The following is a 13480-nucleotide window of genomic DNA, read 5'->3' as shown; positions in this document are numbered from 1 at the left end:
AGAAAGAAAGAAAGAAAGAAAGAAAGAAAGAAAGAAAGAAAGAAAGAAAGAAAGAAAGAAAGGAAGGAAGGAAGGAAGGAAGGAAGGAAGAAGAAAAAGCTGGGCGTGGTGGTGCACGCCTTTAATCCCAGCACTTGGGAGACAGAGGCAGGCAGATCCTGAGTTTGAGGCCAGCCTGGTCTACAAAATTAGACAGCCAGGGTTACACAGGGAAATCCTGTCTTGAAAAAAACCAAACCAACCAACTAAACCCAACAAATCAAAACCAAAAAAAAAATAGAGCCCGGTGTGGTGGTATACACCTGCGATCCAGGATTCTGAGGCAGGAGAGCTGCTACACAGCAAGACCCTGTGTCAGAAACCAAAGCATACACGTAGGCGCGCAGATATAGAATGCTTGTCTCACCTATCCAAAGTCCTACTAAACACCCCCACCCAAGCAAAACCAAGCCACAGATATACAGACATGAGGGTGTTATTTATGATAGTGGGATTATAGTGCTATTTGTTTCTTTCTTTATGTTTATTATTTAAACAAATTATACATCATTATAAATTTTCCCTATAAAAACTACACTATTTTAAAAGAAAATTGCGTAGTGCTGGGAGTGAAGCCTAGAGATGTTGCACGAGTTAGTGGAGACCCCACCACTAATGCAGCAATGACTTTGCCTGACTGCTGGCGTTTCTGATGTTATACTGAGTTGTTGAAATTGAGTATAACTTTAGGCCAGATTCTGTTTAGTCAATCTTTAATGGCACTATAAATTGTTTTGCTTAAGATATAAGACATACTAGCGTCAGTGTCTGGAAAGTATATATCAGTTTCATAATTTTTGAGTGTTACCATTATTCTCTGGACATTTACATATGGTGTTTTTGTTAAAGAGACGTTTTCCAAGGCACAGATATGCCTGTGTCATATCTATCTGACACAAGTGTGAAGGTAGGGCAGCCCCTCAGCCTTAGAAAAACTCAGCTCAACTTGGGTTACATGACACTGTGTCAATTTTAAGGAAAAAGAAAGAAAAACCCAAAGCAAGCAGGCAAACAAAAACAGCCCCCTAAGAAAAGATTTGTTTAGGAGTGCATGACAGAACCCAGAGTCCCAAGAAAACAAATGGAAAGACTCACAAATGAAGTCCTTAGCCTCTGCTGCCTACAGGGAGCTCAGGAGTCACTCAAACCCCAGTGACTCACACACATGAGAGACAGATCTAAGCACCTGAGCTGAAAATGAAGCAAGCAACTTGAGACACAGCAGAAGGTAAGAGCGATGCTGGCAGCTGGCCTTTGAGAAATGGTTGCTAAAGCCTAGACTGAGGCTGAAGCTAAGTTGCCAGGCACAGCAACTAAGTTGCACAGCATGACACTGGGCATCTGACGTGGCTCAAGGCTGGTTAACAAGTTTAGAGAGAGACTATTTATGGAAGTAAGAATTCAATGTGACCAAGAATGATGTGTGAAAGAGGCATTATCATACAGAACTGTATATGTTTTTAATCTCTGGTATTTTAGACCTGAACACAATTGGCTCTGTGCTGGAATGTTTTATTGTTCTGTGGTATTTTGAAAGAAGTACTCCATGCAGAACGGCTTTTGCTCACTTCTTCCTCACACTGTCTTTCCTCCTCTTCCTCACAACTATGGTTTTGAAGCAAATGCACGTGGGTGGTTTCCATGGTACAAGATAACAAGTTTCACAGAGAGGGCGCTGCAGCCTGCACTAATTGGGCATGATATGTTCCAGGGATGTGTGTGTAAACACAGATGCCCTAGCATTGCAGGTATGCAGCAGCTGATCAGGCATGTGAGCGAAGGGAAACATTATCTGAATGACAAACACAGAAGATGGCTGGCTCCAGGGCATCAGATCACTTGCATGGTGCTCTGTGCCATTCCTTAACTGTTTTGTGTCTCTACTGACAGGACCAGGAGGAACAAGCATACTTTGCAGTGTTTGATGGCCATGGGGGAGTGGACGCTGCTATTTATGCCTCCGTTCACCTACACGTTAACTTAGTGCGCCAGGAGATGTTTCCCCATGATCCTGCTGAGGCTCTCTGCAGGGCCTTCCGTGTTACAGATGAGCGGTTTGTGCAGAAGGCAGCCAGGGAGGTATGGCATGTCCTTGTGAACTCTGGCTACTACTGCACTAGTCAAGTTCAACCAGTCTCTGTGGTTAAAGGTACACATCATCTAAGCTCTACAGACACAGACAGACGTTCAATCCTAAATCCAGTTCCCTCCTGGGGATTCGTTCTGTGGGGCACACTGATAGACTGTAAAGCAGAGTCAGGCTGTGGTTTTCTGGCTGCTTTTTGTTAAGTGCTGCTGGATTGGGCGGGTGAGTTGTGTGTCGTCCCCCCCCCCCCGACCCCCACCCTGGTCAGCTACCTCTCTAAGCACCCTTGCAGACAAGATCTGGATGTGGTGAACTGAAAACAATAGTTTTAAAACAGCAACAGCAACTGGGATTCCTTCCATCGCTTTGATTCTGCATGAGTAGGCCACTGTTTACTGTGCAGAGAGGGGGACCTTAGGTGACCCCTGAGCTGATTTCTTCTTACTAGGAAGACAAGACAGAATTCATGTCCTAGCTTTCTAAGGCTGGTCAGACCTAAGTGTTTTACTCTGAATGAAATTTAGGACTTCCATATTAAATTCTAAAAGTAAAATATATTATGTCTATCTATTTATCATTCTGGGCAATGGAATGTAATTACCTATGACACTGTTGGATTTTTAGCTGGGGGCAGGCTAAATAGAAAATGTACATTTTTTTACTTGTCAAAAGTAATTACAAATTAAGATATACACAGTAAGTTAACTTCTGCCACATGACTCAAAAATGGAAAGATCAGACTATTATTTGGTCCGTTTTCCTGATCTCTACAGTTATGCTGTAAAGCATCAGTGGGGCTTGGAATCAATCAAAGAATGATGAACCACTTGGTAAAAAGCAAGAGATGTATCTACCTTCATCCCTAAGCTCGGACTGATACACACGGTAGCTATAGGAACTACTAAGACTCCCAGGTAGAGGTGGGCTGCAAGAGAGCCCAAGATGGCCACAGCCCTTCCCCCAGCTCTGGGCCAGCACACTGATGGGCTCTGCCTTTCTGGAGCCTGCTGCCTCTGAGCTTGGGGACAAGGTGAGCCTGGGGGAATGGAGAGGGTGGCAATCTAGTTGCCAATATGGGACAATAATGTCTTTTTAAACCTGACATCCCGTTTTCTGTTTCCGTCACTTGCTGTCACTGGTGCTGTGTCTGTCCTGCCAATGCTGCTGCATAATTCAGGGTCCTCCCAGCAGTCCGCTCTCTCCTTCCTGTGCTTCCATGTGCTGTTTACTGCTGGGGAAAAGTAGCTATTCCTGTTGTGAGGCAGCCCTGCCTCCTGTTCTCTCCAGGGCATATGCACTGAAGTGTCTTTATATCGTGTGTTCCAGAGGGCTGAGTTTTTGAACATTCTGTGTGGGAAGACATTTTATTGGTGGGTGAGGATTTATAACAAACTTTTCCTATATAGGGAAAAAAAGAAAAGTTGTTTTTCTCATTGGATACAAGAAGCCCTTTGCCACCCCTGACGTACTTGTTCTAATTTGGGCCAGGTCCTTAGTAACAGTGTTATGCTTATTTGGTGGTGACTCATGTCAAATGGAGATGTCATTTTGGTGTAGTGGGATCAAGAGCTTTAAGTACTGTGGTAGCTACTGCAGTGACATCCCAGGCTGTTAGCTCTCTATGCAGTGTTCCCAATCAAAGCTCCCTAAAAATACTCTAGGGAAGGCTTCTCGGGTTTTTTTGTTTTTAAAGGTATATAAGCATCTTCTTCAGTGAGTATATGCTGTCTCAGTTCCATAGTATCCAGACACTGGGGACATTTCTTCTGTACCAAGCAATGCTGCAATGCTTTATATATACACGCACATACACATGTGCATGCATGCACGTACTTGCGAGCACACGCACACACACACACACACACACTGTACAACTATACCAACTCACTGATTACCCAGTAGTTCACAAATGAAGCAGACTAGAACTGGAGCCATTTAAGAAGAGGACTGTCGGGTGTGGTGGCACACGCCTTTAGTCCCAGCACTTGAGAAGCAAAGGCAAATAAATGCTCTCCACGAGTTCTAGGCTAACCAGATTGACAGTGAGACCTTATCTCAACAGTGAACCAGGAAGAACAAAGACTTCAGAGGTTTTACATAGTGAACAATATTACCAACCCTCGGACAAATCACAGAATATTCCATGTTTTAAAACACACACCCAAGCATCTTCTCTTTCTTCTCTGCCCCCTGCCCCCGTGTGTGTGTGTGTGTGTGTGTGTGTGTGTGTGTGTGTGTGTGGTGGACATGCATGCCACTATGTGCACGTGGAGGAAAGGAAAGCTTACAGAAGGTGGTTCTTTATGTCCACCATGTTGAGTTTCAGGATCAAACTAAGGCTATGAGGTTTGGCAGCAAGACCCTTTAAATTCTGAGCATTCTTACCTGGTTTTTAAATTCGCTAATTAATACTTTATATTTTACGAGTATGGGTATGTATTTCTGTGTACCAGAGGCATGCAATGCCCATGGAGGCTGGAGGAGACATTAGATGGCCTGGGACTGAGTTGACATGGTTGTGAGTCACCATCATATGGGTGACTCAAATTGGGGCCCACTGAAAGAGCAGCCAGTGCTCTTAATCACTGAGCCATCTCTCTTTAGTCCTCCTACCAGCCCTCGAGCCCAGTCTTTTTAAGAAAATGTTTACTTAAAATGAAACATAATTATCTATGTTGTGCATATCACAGATCAAGTGGACTTGTGTGCATAAACAAAAATACACATAAAATTCTCTGAGCCAGGCACGATGGTACACATGCTTAATCTCAGCAGAGGCAGGCAAACCTGTGTAAGTTTGAGACCAGCCTGGTCTACATAGCATGTTCCAGGCTGCTAGGGTTACACAAGTGAAGACCTCTTTTCAAAAATTAAATAAAATGCTCTGAGACACATGAGTTTGTAATGTGAAATTATGTTACTTATAGTCTGCCTCAAATGCAGCTTGTATTAATTATAAATTGCTCTGCACGGAAGATTTACTGTCTTTATTTTCTTTGACTCTGGTCTTCCATTATTTCCAGAGCTTACGGTGTGGGACCACAGGAGTAGTGACTTTTATCAGAGGCAACATGCTCCACGTGGCATGGGTGGGCGATTCCCAGGTCATGCTGGTAAGAAAGGGCCAAGCTGTTGAACTAATGAAACCACACAAGCCAGACAGAGAGGTATGTATGATCTGTTCCAACAGAGCATGTCATAATGGCAGTTCTGTAGTTCTTAATTAGGATTCTTTGAGTATGCCCTCCTCCTAAAGGAGAAATACAGGAAGCCTTTTCACAAGCTTTCTGATGTTGGGCTGTATATCTACTTACTGTAAAGCAGATGAATAAATCCTGAATGCAGATATTTGATTTTTATTGCACTGCTCTTTAGGATGAAAAGCAGCGAATTGAGGCCCTTGGAGGCTGTGTGGTTTGGTTTGGCGCCTGGAGGGTGAATGGAAGCCTGTCCGTCTCCAGAGCCATCGGTAGGAAAGCATGACTCTCCTTTCTCCAGTCTGGTAGCTCATCGTGCTGTGTTACCTTTGCTGTGAAGGAACTTCAGGTGCCGCTTACATGCTCAGAATGCTTATCATTGTTTAAAATAACAACCACCAGATGACTTTGGAGTTATTGAAGTCCACCTGGCTATTTATACATTTAAAATTCATTATAAAATAAGACTCATGTCAAGGAATACTGAATATCAGTTTCTATTTTTTAAATAGGAGCTTCCAATTTAGTGAAAAATCTGCTTAAAACCAATGATTGTTTCACTCCATTGTTGCAGAAAATGGGAGGTTCTTTCCAAATGTCACAGTTTCTTTTTTGGTGAATTATAAAATGACATGAACAGAATTCTTTAAAACACACTTTTTATACAAAACTATTTTCTAAATGTGGAAATATTTAGAATGTATATATACATATATATATAAACACACAGTTTTATGAGAGAGGGTCTAAACAGACCAGCCTGGACTCTGCCTCCGAGTGCTGGTATTAAAGGCATATACACCACACCTGGCCCAGAAAATACCCAGTCAGATCATCTCGGGTTCAAGTTCACTTTTTCTTTTTCCTTCTCTCCCCATTCACACTAGGGAACAAATTCAGGCCTTCATGCATGCCAGGCAAGCTCTCTACCCACGCAGGTGCACTTCCAGCATTAAAGAAGAACTGGTCTCCCTAAAACTTAAGCCTTTTAAAAGGGCGAAGCTACTATAAAACAGCTTCAACAGGCGACTGTACAAAGTTGTAGACGTAACTTCAAGGAATGGGCTGTGCCTGCCTTTGTCTAGGTCTGGGCTGAGTGTGTTGTCAGGCTTCATGGGTTAGCTTCTCTTCCCAGCTGGCTTTTCTTCTCTGCCCAGTGTCACATGTAAATACAGTTAGTGTGTTGCTCATGTGTATGTGCTGGGGCTGACTGCTTGGGACTGCCAGCATTTGAAAAAGAATACATGTATGTCTTCATGGGTAGACAGGCAGATAGCCATGCACACCACAACCCTTAATTTTTAAAGAAGCAACTGAATATAGACAAAGCTAGCATACACAAAGGTCATATCTAATTACTAAATTAGTTTATCATTACCAAAGATCCCAGAATAAGACAACCTTAAAGATTGGGTTTAGTTTCACTGGTGATTCGAAACCTTCCTACTCCTTGAAAAGATGCTGGCAAATTGTAAAGTTCCCCAAATATGAACATGAGAAGCTAAGTGACTACAAATACCTCATGAAGAACATGTTTTCTTTACAATAAGGGAGCAATTAGTTACTGTGGAACAATACCAAAAGAGGGAAATTCTCAAGCCTAAAATATACTCTTAGGTACGAGTATTTTTGACACCTAGAACTGGTCAAGAACTCGTCCTACTCCTCTTCCTTCTGAGAGTGTTTTGTCAGGAGACTGATGCATCCCCACAGAGGCAACCTAACGGGTAGATGCCGGCCTTGATTCTAAAAATAGAGCACAAGACGAAACCAAAGCAGCACTTCAGGAAGCGACACCTAAGACAGAATAAGGTCGACATCACAGATAAAATGACTTTGCAGGTAGACAGGGCAACACACTATGTTTAGGGAGGGAAACCCCAGGATATAACTAGTTTTAGGAGTAGCAATGAGTACTCAAGGTGAGAGCAGAGGGTGGACTGGTCAAGAGTCTGCACTGCAGTGAGTGAACAAGCAGAGTCCACATGACCAGGCTTGTCTCTCCAAGCACTTATAGTTATAGGCAGGGGGAGGATTGAGGCGAGTGTAACAGGCCTAGAAGGGAGATCATTTAGAAGGCTTGTGGGAACAGAGCTGGAGACGAGGCTATCTAAAACGGGAGACACGGAGGAGGCTATAAATCGGTGAGACAGATGATAGTTTGTGAGGAAGAGGAAAACTAACTTCCAGGTTTCTGACTTATGAGTGGGAAGATGATGAAGCATTTGTAATAAAGCAGCAGCAGTTGGTGGGGGGTGAGTTCAGTTGGACTTATTTTCAATTCTAGGTACTGATGGGTTTCATGTCTTGGAAGAGATTTTGTATATACTTAGAAATACAGATTTGGTGTTTAGCTGAAAGTTCTGAGTTGGAGATAAGGATTGGCAATGCTATTGATCATGTGTGCAGCCAATGTTGAAACTACAGGCATGAGTAACAGTACCCAGAAGACAGAGATTGTGTGAAGATGCCAAGATAAAAGCTGCTTATCAGTGACGTAAGGTAACACAGTGGGCAGGCACGGTTTGGATACTGGCTCTGCCACTCTGTAGGTTACTGATCTTGGGAAGACAGTGTCTCAGTACTGGTTTGCTCTTCGATAAAGTGAGAGCACTGGTATCCAGTTCCTGATTCACGTGTACGGTGGCTATATACTTCATTCAGAACTGGGTCTGACACACTCATAGCACACAACTGCCCTACTCTTAAATCAAGGAACAAGTCAGGAAAAATGAGTGACAGAGCAGTGACTTGTTCAGATGCCAGGAAAAGAGGGCTTGCAGAAGTCAAGGGTTGCAGAAGTCCCATGTGAGATGGGGCTATGGACTAGAGACAGGGCTCAGCAGCAAAGAGCATGCGTGTCTTCTGCAGAGGGTCCAGGCTTGACTCCCATCACTCACATGAGAACTCATGGCCATCTGTCAATCCCAGATTAGGAGATCTGATGCCCCCTTCTAAGAGCTTCAGGCCCCAGGCCCACATGTAGTGAACATACAAACACAGAAAAAAACATTATACACACAAAACAAATACATCTTAAAAATAAAATGCAATTTTAAATAGGGAATAACTGGTAGTATTGGAGAGAAATGTTTTCAGTTGGTTAAGTGCAAGAACACACTAATTGAGATATGGAAGGGCATGGTGGTCCATGCCTGTCATCCCAGCACTTGGGAGGCTAAAACAGGACCGAAAGGAAGTTTCAGGCTTAGCTAGGCTACATATTACAGTGTTGAAATAAAAAGTAGATTTGAATATATTTATAGGAAGAGAGTTAAAGAAACCAACAACTTGACTCTGAGAGAGGGTAGAGGTCAACTCTGCACACCCCACCCACACCAAAAATACTAACGAACCTACCCAGAGCCCGGTGAGCTGGGTTAAGGAGGTGAGGAATGTAAGATTTGGGAGAGTCATTGGAATGGGCTGAAAGGTGCAGGAAAGGACCTAAGGGACAGTTCTACTCCACTTAAAAGACAAATGACACTAAAGCTTTGACAATACAAAGCTTGTCAACTGTTTCACCTGAGCCCTGCACTTCTGAGCCAAAGCTGACCGAGGCTCGGACATTTCCTAGCATATGGAGAGAGGACGACGAAGATAAACTGCCACCCCCACCATGGAATGCATGTTTGTGCCCTCCTACCAAATTTGGGGGCGAAATGTCATAAATCTGACACTCAACATGAGAGCAGGTGAGAAGCCAGAATCTTGGCAGTATTTCTTCTGCAAATCTTTGTGTGTTCTCTTCTAAAATGAACAGTTGCAATGGTCTTTAATGTTAGCACTAAAGCAAGAGTTTCTGGAACAGTATGACTCAGATCACATCTATTTTTAGAAGCAGAGTTCAGAAAATATTTCAATCAGGTAAAATAGGAGAGATGAGTGAAGTGGACTGGTGGGGACTCTGAATCCTGCCTGTGCAATTCGCTTCAACAGTCTGTGGGCTGGTGAGAGTGGTAGTGCACACTTAGGATCCCAGCAGCTGGGAGGAGGCAGCAAGGGGATCAGGCATTTGTCTTGGCTGCAAAGCAGGCTAGAGTCCAGCCTGGGCTATGTAGATGAGATGACCTTGGCTCAAGAAAAAGAAAAAGTAAAAGTGGGGAGGATAGTGAAGTTGGGAATATACAGGATCAAAAGGTCCTCTTTACAGATTTCCTATTTACAGATACATTAACCTAAATAGGTATCTTAGTAAATATTCATTTTCCTGGTATATAGGTACTCAACATGCTGGATACCGCATATGACCCATACAGTTTATAGCTTAGCCACAGGGGTCCTATTGAACTCTTCTGAGCCTGACAAGCATGAAAGGAATCTGAGGCAAGAGGGAACTTACAGCAGATACATGTGGGAGAGCTAGGATCTGGAGCTAGTCAGCTGATCCCAGTGCTGTGCCCAACACTAAGCTATAGGGGACTACTTCACATATGGTTTACACTAAGCTATAGGGGACTACTTCACATATGGTTTACACTAAGCTATAGGGGACTACTTCACATATGGTTTGGTGGCTAAGAACAAAGCCAGCTCTGTTCCAAGCGACTGCAGGAAAACAATGCAGGATCTGGTAGTGCCTGCAATGTAAAGTTCTGAAAGCATTAGAAGATGAGTGACCTCAGCAGTGTCTGCTTCTGTTGTTAGTAAGTGTATGGGGTCCGGTGAACAAGGGCAACACAGGTGGGTCATCTGTGAAGACATGAAGACGCTTATTGTAGATTTTCTGTCCACTTTCCAGACATTACAAAACATTAAACAAGGCATCAAAGAGAAGCCAAGTGGACCCAAAACCAATGGGCCTATAATATAGGCCTAGCTCCATATGTAAGACTATGCATAAAACCACAAGCTTCCTTGGCCTTAGGGAAATCACACTTGGTTTTTTAAATTTTTATTTACATTGGTGTTCTGCCTCCATGTATGTCTGTGTGAGGTTTTCAGATTCCCTGGAACTAGAATTACAGACAGTAGTGAATTACCATGTGGGTGCTGGGATTTGAACCTAGGTCCTTTGAAAGAGCAGCTAGTGCTGCTAACTGCTAAGCTATCTCTCCAGTCCCTTGTAACTCAAACCTTCCTCCATGTTCACAACACAAACCTACTTACCAATGTCTTTTAAAAAAAATAACAAGGAACCGTTTAATGAGGTAAACGGGGAGAACTTAGGATTTTTCCACCACAGTATTTTCAAGTTGTAAATAAACCAAACAAATCTACTAAGAGTTCTCCTATATATGACTGATATTTTCAGTACAGCAGCAAATTTAGACTTGATGTGATTGTTGCTTTCATCAAAGTACAAGTCTGAGAAAATAAAGCCAAAGAGGAACTGAGCCCTGCAACTAGCAAATATAAACAGCATCAAAGTAACACAGGACTCAAGTGTGTCATTTACAATTGTTAAATAAAACTTTCCCATGAAGTTACTCACAGTATTGGTCTTAAGCATACTGAACATTGAGGTGAGCCACAACCTGCCTTCTGACTCTTGGCCTTCCCTTCTACTCCCTAGGAGATGCTGAGCACAAGCCGTATATCTGTGGAGACGCAGACTCGGCCTCCACTGTTCTGGATGGGACTGAAGACTACCTCATTCTGGCCTGTGACGGCTTCTATGACACCGTGAACCCTGATGAGGCAGTGAAGGTTGTGTCTGACCACTTGAAAGAGAATAATGGAGACAGCAGCATGGTTGCCCACAAATTAGTAGCGTCGGCTCGTGATGCAGGGTCAAGTGATAACATCACTGTTATTGTGGTATTCCTGAGGGACATGAACAAGGCTGTAAATGTTAGTGAGGAGTCAGAGTGGACAGAGAACTCTTTTCAAGGAGGGCAAGAAGATGGTGGGGATGATAAGGAGACTCACGGAGAGTGCAAACGCCCTTGGCCACAGCACCAGTGCTCAGCACCCGCCGACCTAGGCTATGAGGGGCGCGTGGATTCATTCACTGATAGAACTAGCCTCAGCCCAGGGCCCCAGGTCAACGTGCTGGAAGACCCAGACTACCTAGATCTCACACACACAGAAGCAAGCAAACCTCACAGTACCCAATTTTTGCCACCAGTTGAGATGATTGGTCCTGGTGCACCAAAGAAAGATCTTAATGAGCTAATAATGGAGGAGAGATCAGTCAAGTCATCATTGCCTGAACGGAGTGGTGCTGGAGAGCCTCTGGTTTCTTTTAATTTGGGTTCAACAGGGCAACAGAAATGCAGACTGGAGAACTTGTCTCCTGTCAGTTCTGGGTTGGAAAATGAACAGTTCAAATCCCAGGGGAAAACAGCGTCTAGATTGTATCATTTACGCCACCACTACTCCAAAAGGCAGCGTGGATTCAGGTTTAATCCAAAGTTTTACTCATTTCTGTCTGCTCGAGAGCCTTCTCACAAAATAGGCATTAGCCTCTCCTCGCTTACTCGAAGTGGGAAGAGAAACAAGATGTTAAGAAGTTCTTTGCCATGGAGGGAAAATAGTTGGGAAGGATATAGTGGAGACGTGAAGATCAGAAAGCGTAATGATATTCCATGCCCAGGCTTTCCCTGGAGCTATAAAATATAAGACTTTTTCTTCAACGTAGGCTAGCTAGTCCTCTCAGAAATATAGCTATCAGAGTAGAAACACGGTAGACATTTTTAACGTACACGTACTTCATTATGAATCCACGGATGGCTCAACTCTTAAATGTACATAGATTGTTAGGAAATTCAAAATAGCATTTTCAATTTAATCAAAAGTATTGGCGGTTTCACTAGAGAAATTATTCAACTGGTCCCTGTGATGTGTCTCTATACCACAGACAGCCCCCTCTCCACCATCCCTTCGCGTCACTAGTGGAAGCTTGAAAGTTATTCCAGTCAGAATATATGGTATGGAAATCGCAACTATCTGGTCTGATGTGCCTAATCTAAAGGAAACCATGCAGAATTAAATTTTGTTGGGAAATGTCCCTTAAGATCTTGGGGACTATGGAGCATCTCTTCCCAATTGTGTGGGTAGGTGAAAGACTAAAAGCCACACAGGTCTAAACTGCTGATGAGACGCAGTAAACCTGTACCAAAGTGTCATGTTCTCAGATTTGGGAGGCAGTATACAGTAAGATCATTCACTTTTCATAGAAAATGAAAGGCAACTATGAACATTTTTAATTAAAATACTTCATAAGGTTTTAGTTATTTGAGCGTTTTATAACCTGTTATGGTGCTTTTGATGGGATTTTGTTACTTGGCATCTTAGGAGACCACCGTCAGCTGGTTGTAACCTATGATGCTAATGTTTTTCACAGTACCTTCATCTCAGGAATAAAGTGGTTTAGCAGAGATGATGTGAGGTACAATATAAGACTCATGCCATTTAAAAAGAGTTGTGAAATAGCATTTCTATATTTTCTGCGTTTTTTATGTTTACAGACAGCAAAGGCATATATTATTATAATATAAAACGTAGTTTGGAGAATGGAAAAAATGATAGTTTTAACTTCTCTAAAATTGTTTTCCCCAAGGGAATGAAGTAATTGGTATGAAGGAGGCTGAGTGTGAACCCAGAGGCCAAGTGCAAAGGAGAATGCAGATTACTGAGAGCCAGGGCTGTTTAGTTATAACTGGAAGACGAGCCAGAGTCCAGCTACTTGCTTCAGACTACAGTGACAGGTCATGTGCTTCGCATTTCAATACTTAAGTTATAGTTTATTATAGTTTTAAATCTTTTCAATACTTAAGGTATAGTTTATAGTTTTAAATCAACCACCTTCTGCCATTTCAAAGTTTCAAAGCAGAAAGACAGCAAGTACGCGATCGTATCTGTTCAGTGAGGCAGCCTGGTTTCTCTCAGCCATGAATGCATCCATGTCCTCATGTTCCCCACCCTCCCCCAACCCTGGGCCAGTCAGGCCAACAGGCAAGAGTAGCTGCTAGAGCCATTGCTCCCAGCGCAGGCACTGCTGCTCCTAACCACGGTCTACATAATACAATTCATGCTGCATTCTCCAGACCCCCAGAGGACTAAGATTCCCTCATTTGAAGACATAGATGACTGACATGTATCATAGGTACATCACATTGTTAGAGACCAAAACCCAGCTTCTCTTCAGCAATGGTTACACTGTTCATCTATAGTTTTTATTTTTCAAAACTTGAGAGTAAGCGGATTGTCAGTG

General features: G+C 43.1%; 1 protein-coding gene across 1 annotated transcript in view; it reads left to right on the top strand.

The window, feature by feature from the left end:
- Window positions 1-12975, top strand: part of Ppm1e (protein phosphatase, Mg2+/Mn2+ dependent 1E) — a 134059-nt gene extending 121084 nt beyond the window's left edge. The window contains exons 4-7 of the mRNA XM_021176229.2: window positions 1930-2118; window positions 5149-5292; window positions 5501-5594; window positions 10838-12975. Of these exons, the coding sequence (XP_021031888.1) occupies window positions 1930-2118; window positions 5149-5292; window positions 5501-5594; window positions 10838-11886 (1476 nt within the window). The 3' untranslated portion in view covers window positions 11887-12975. The remainder of the gene's footprint in view (window positions 1-1929; window positions 2119-5148; window positions 5293-5500; window positions 5595-10837) is intronic.
- Window positions 12976-13480: the final 505 nt, after the last annotated feature.

Source organism: Mus caroli, chromosome 11 (assembly GCF_900094665.2).
Source record: "Mus caroli chromosome 11, CAROLI_EIJ_v1.1, whole genome shotgun sequence".
NCBI lineage: Eukaryota > Metazoa > Chordata > Mammalia > Rodentia > Muridae > Mus > Mus caroli.
The sequence above is the reverse complement of the archived record's forward strand: the minus strand, read 5'-3'. Positions and strand labels throughout refer to the sequence as shown.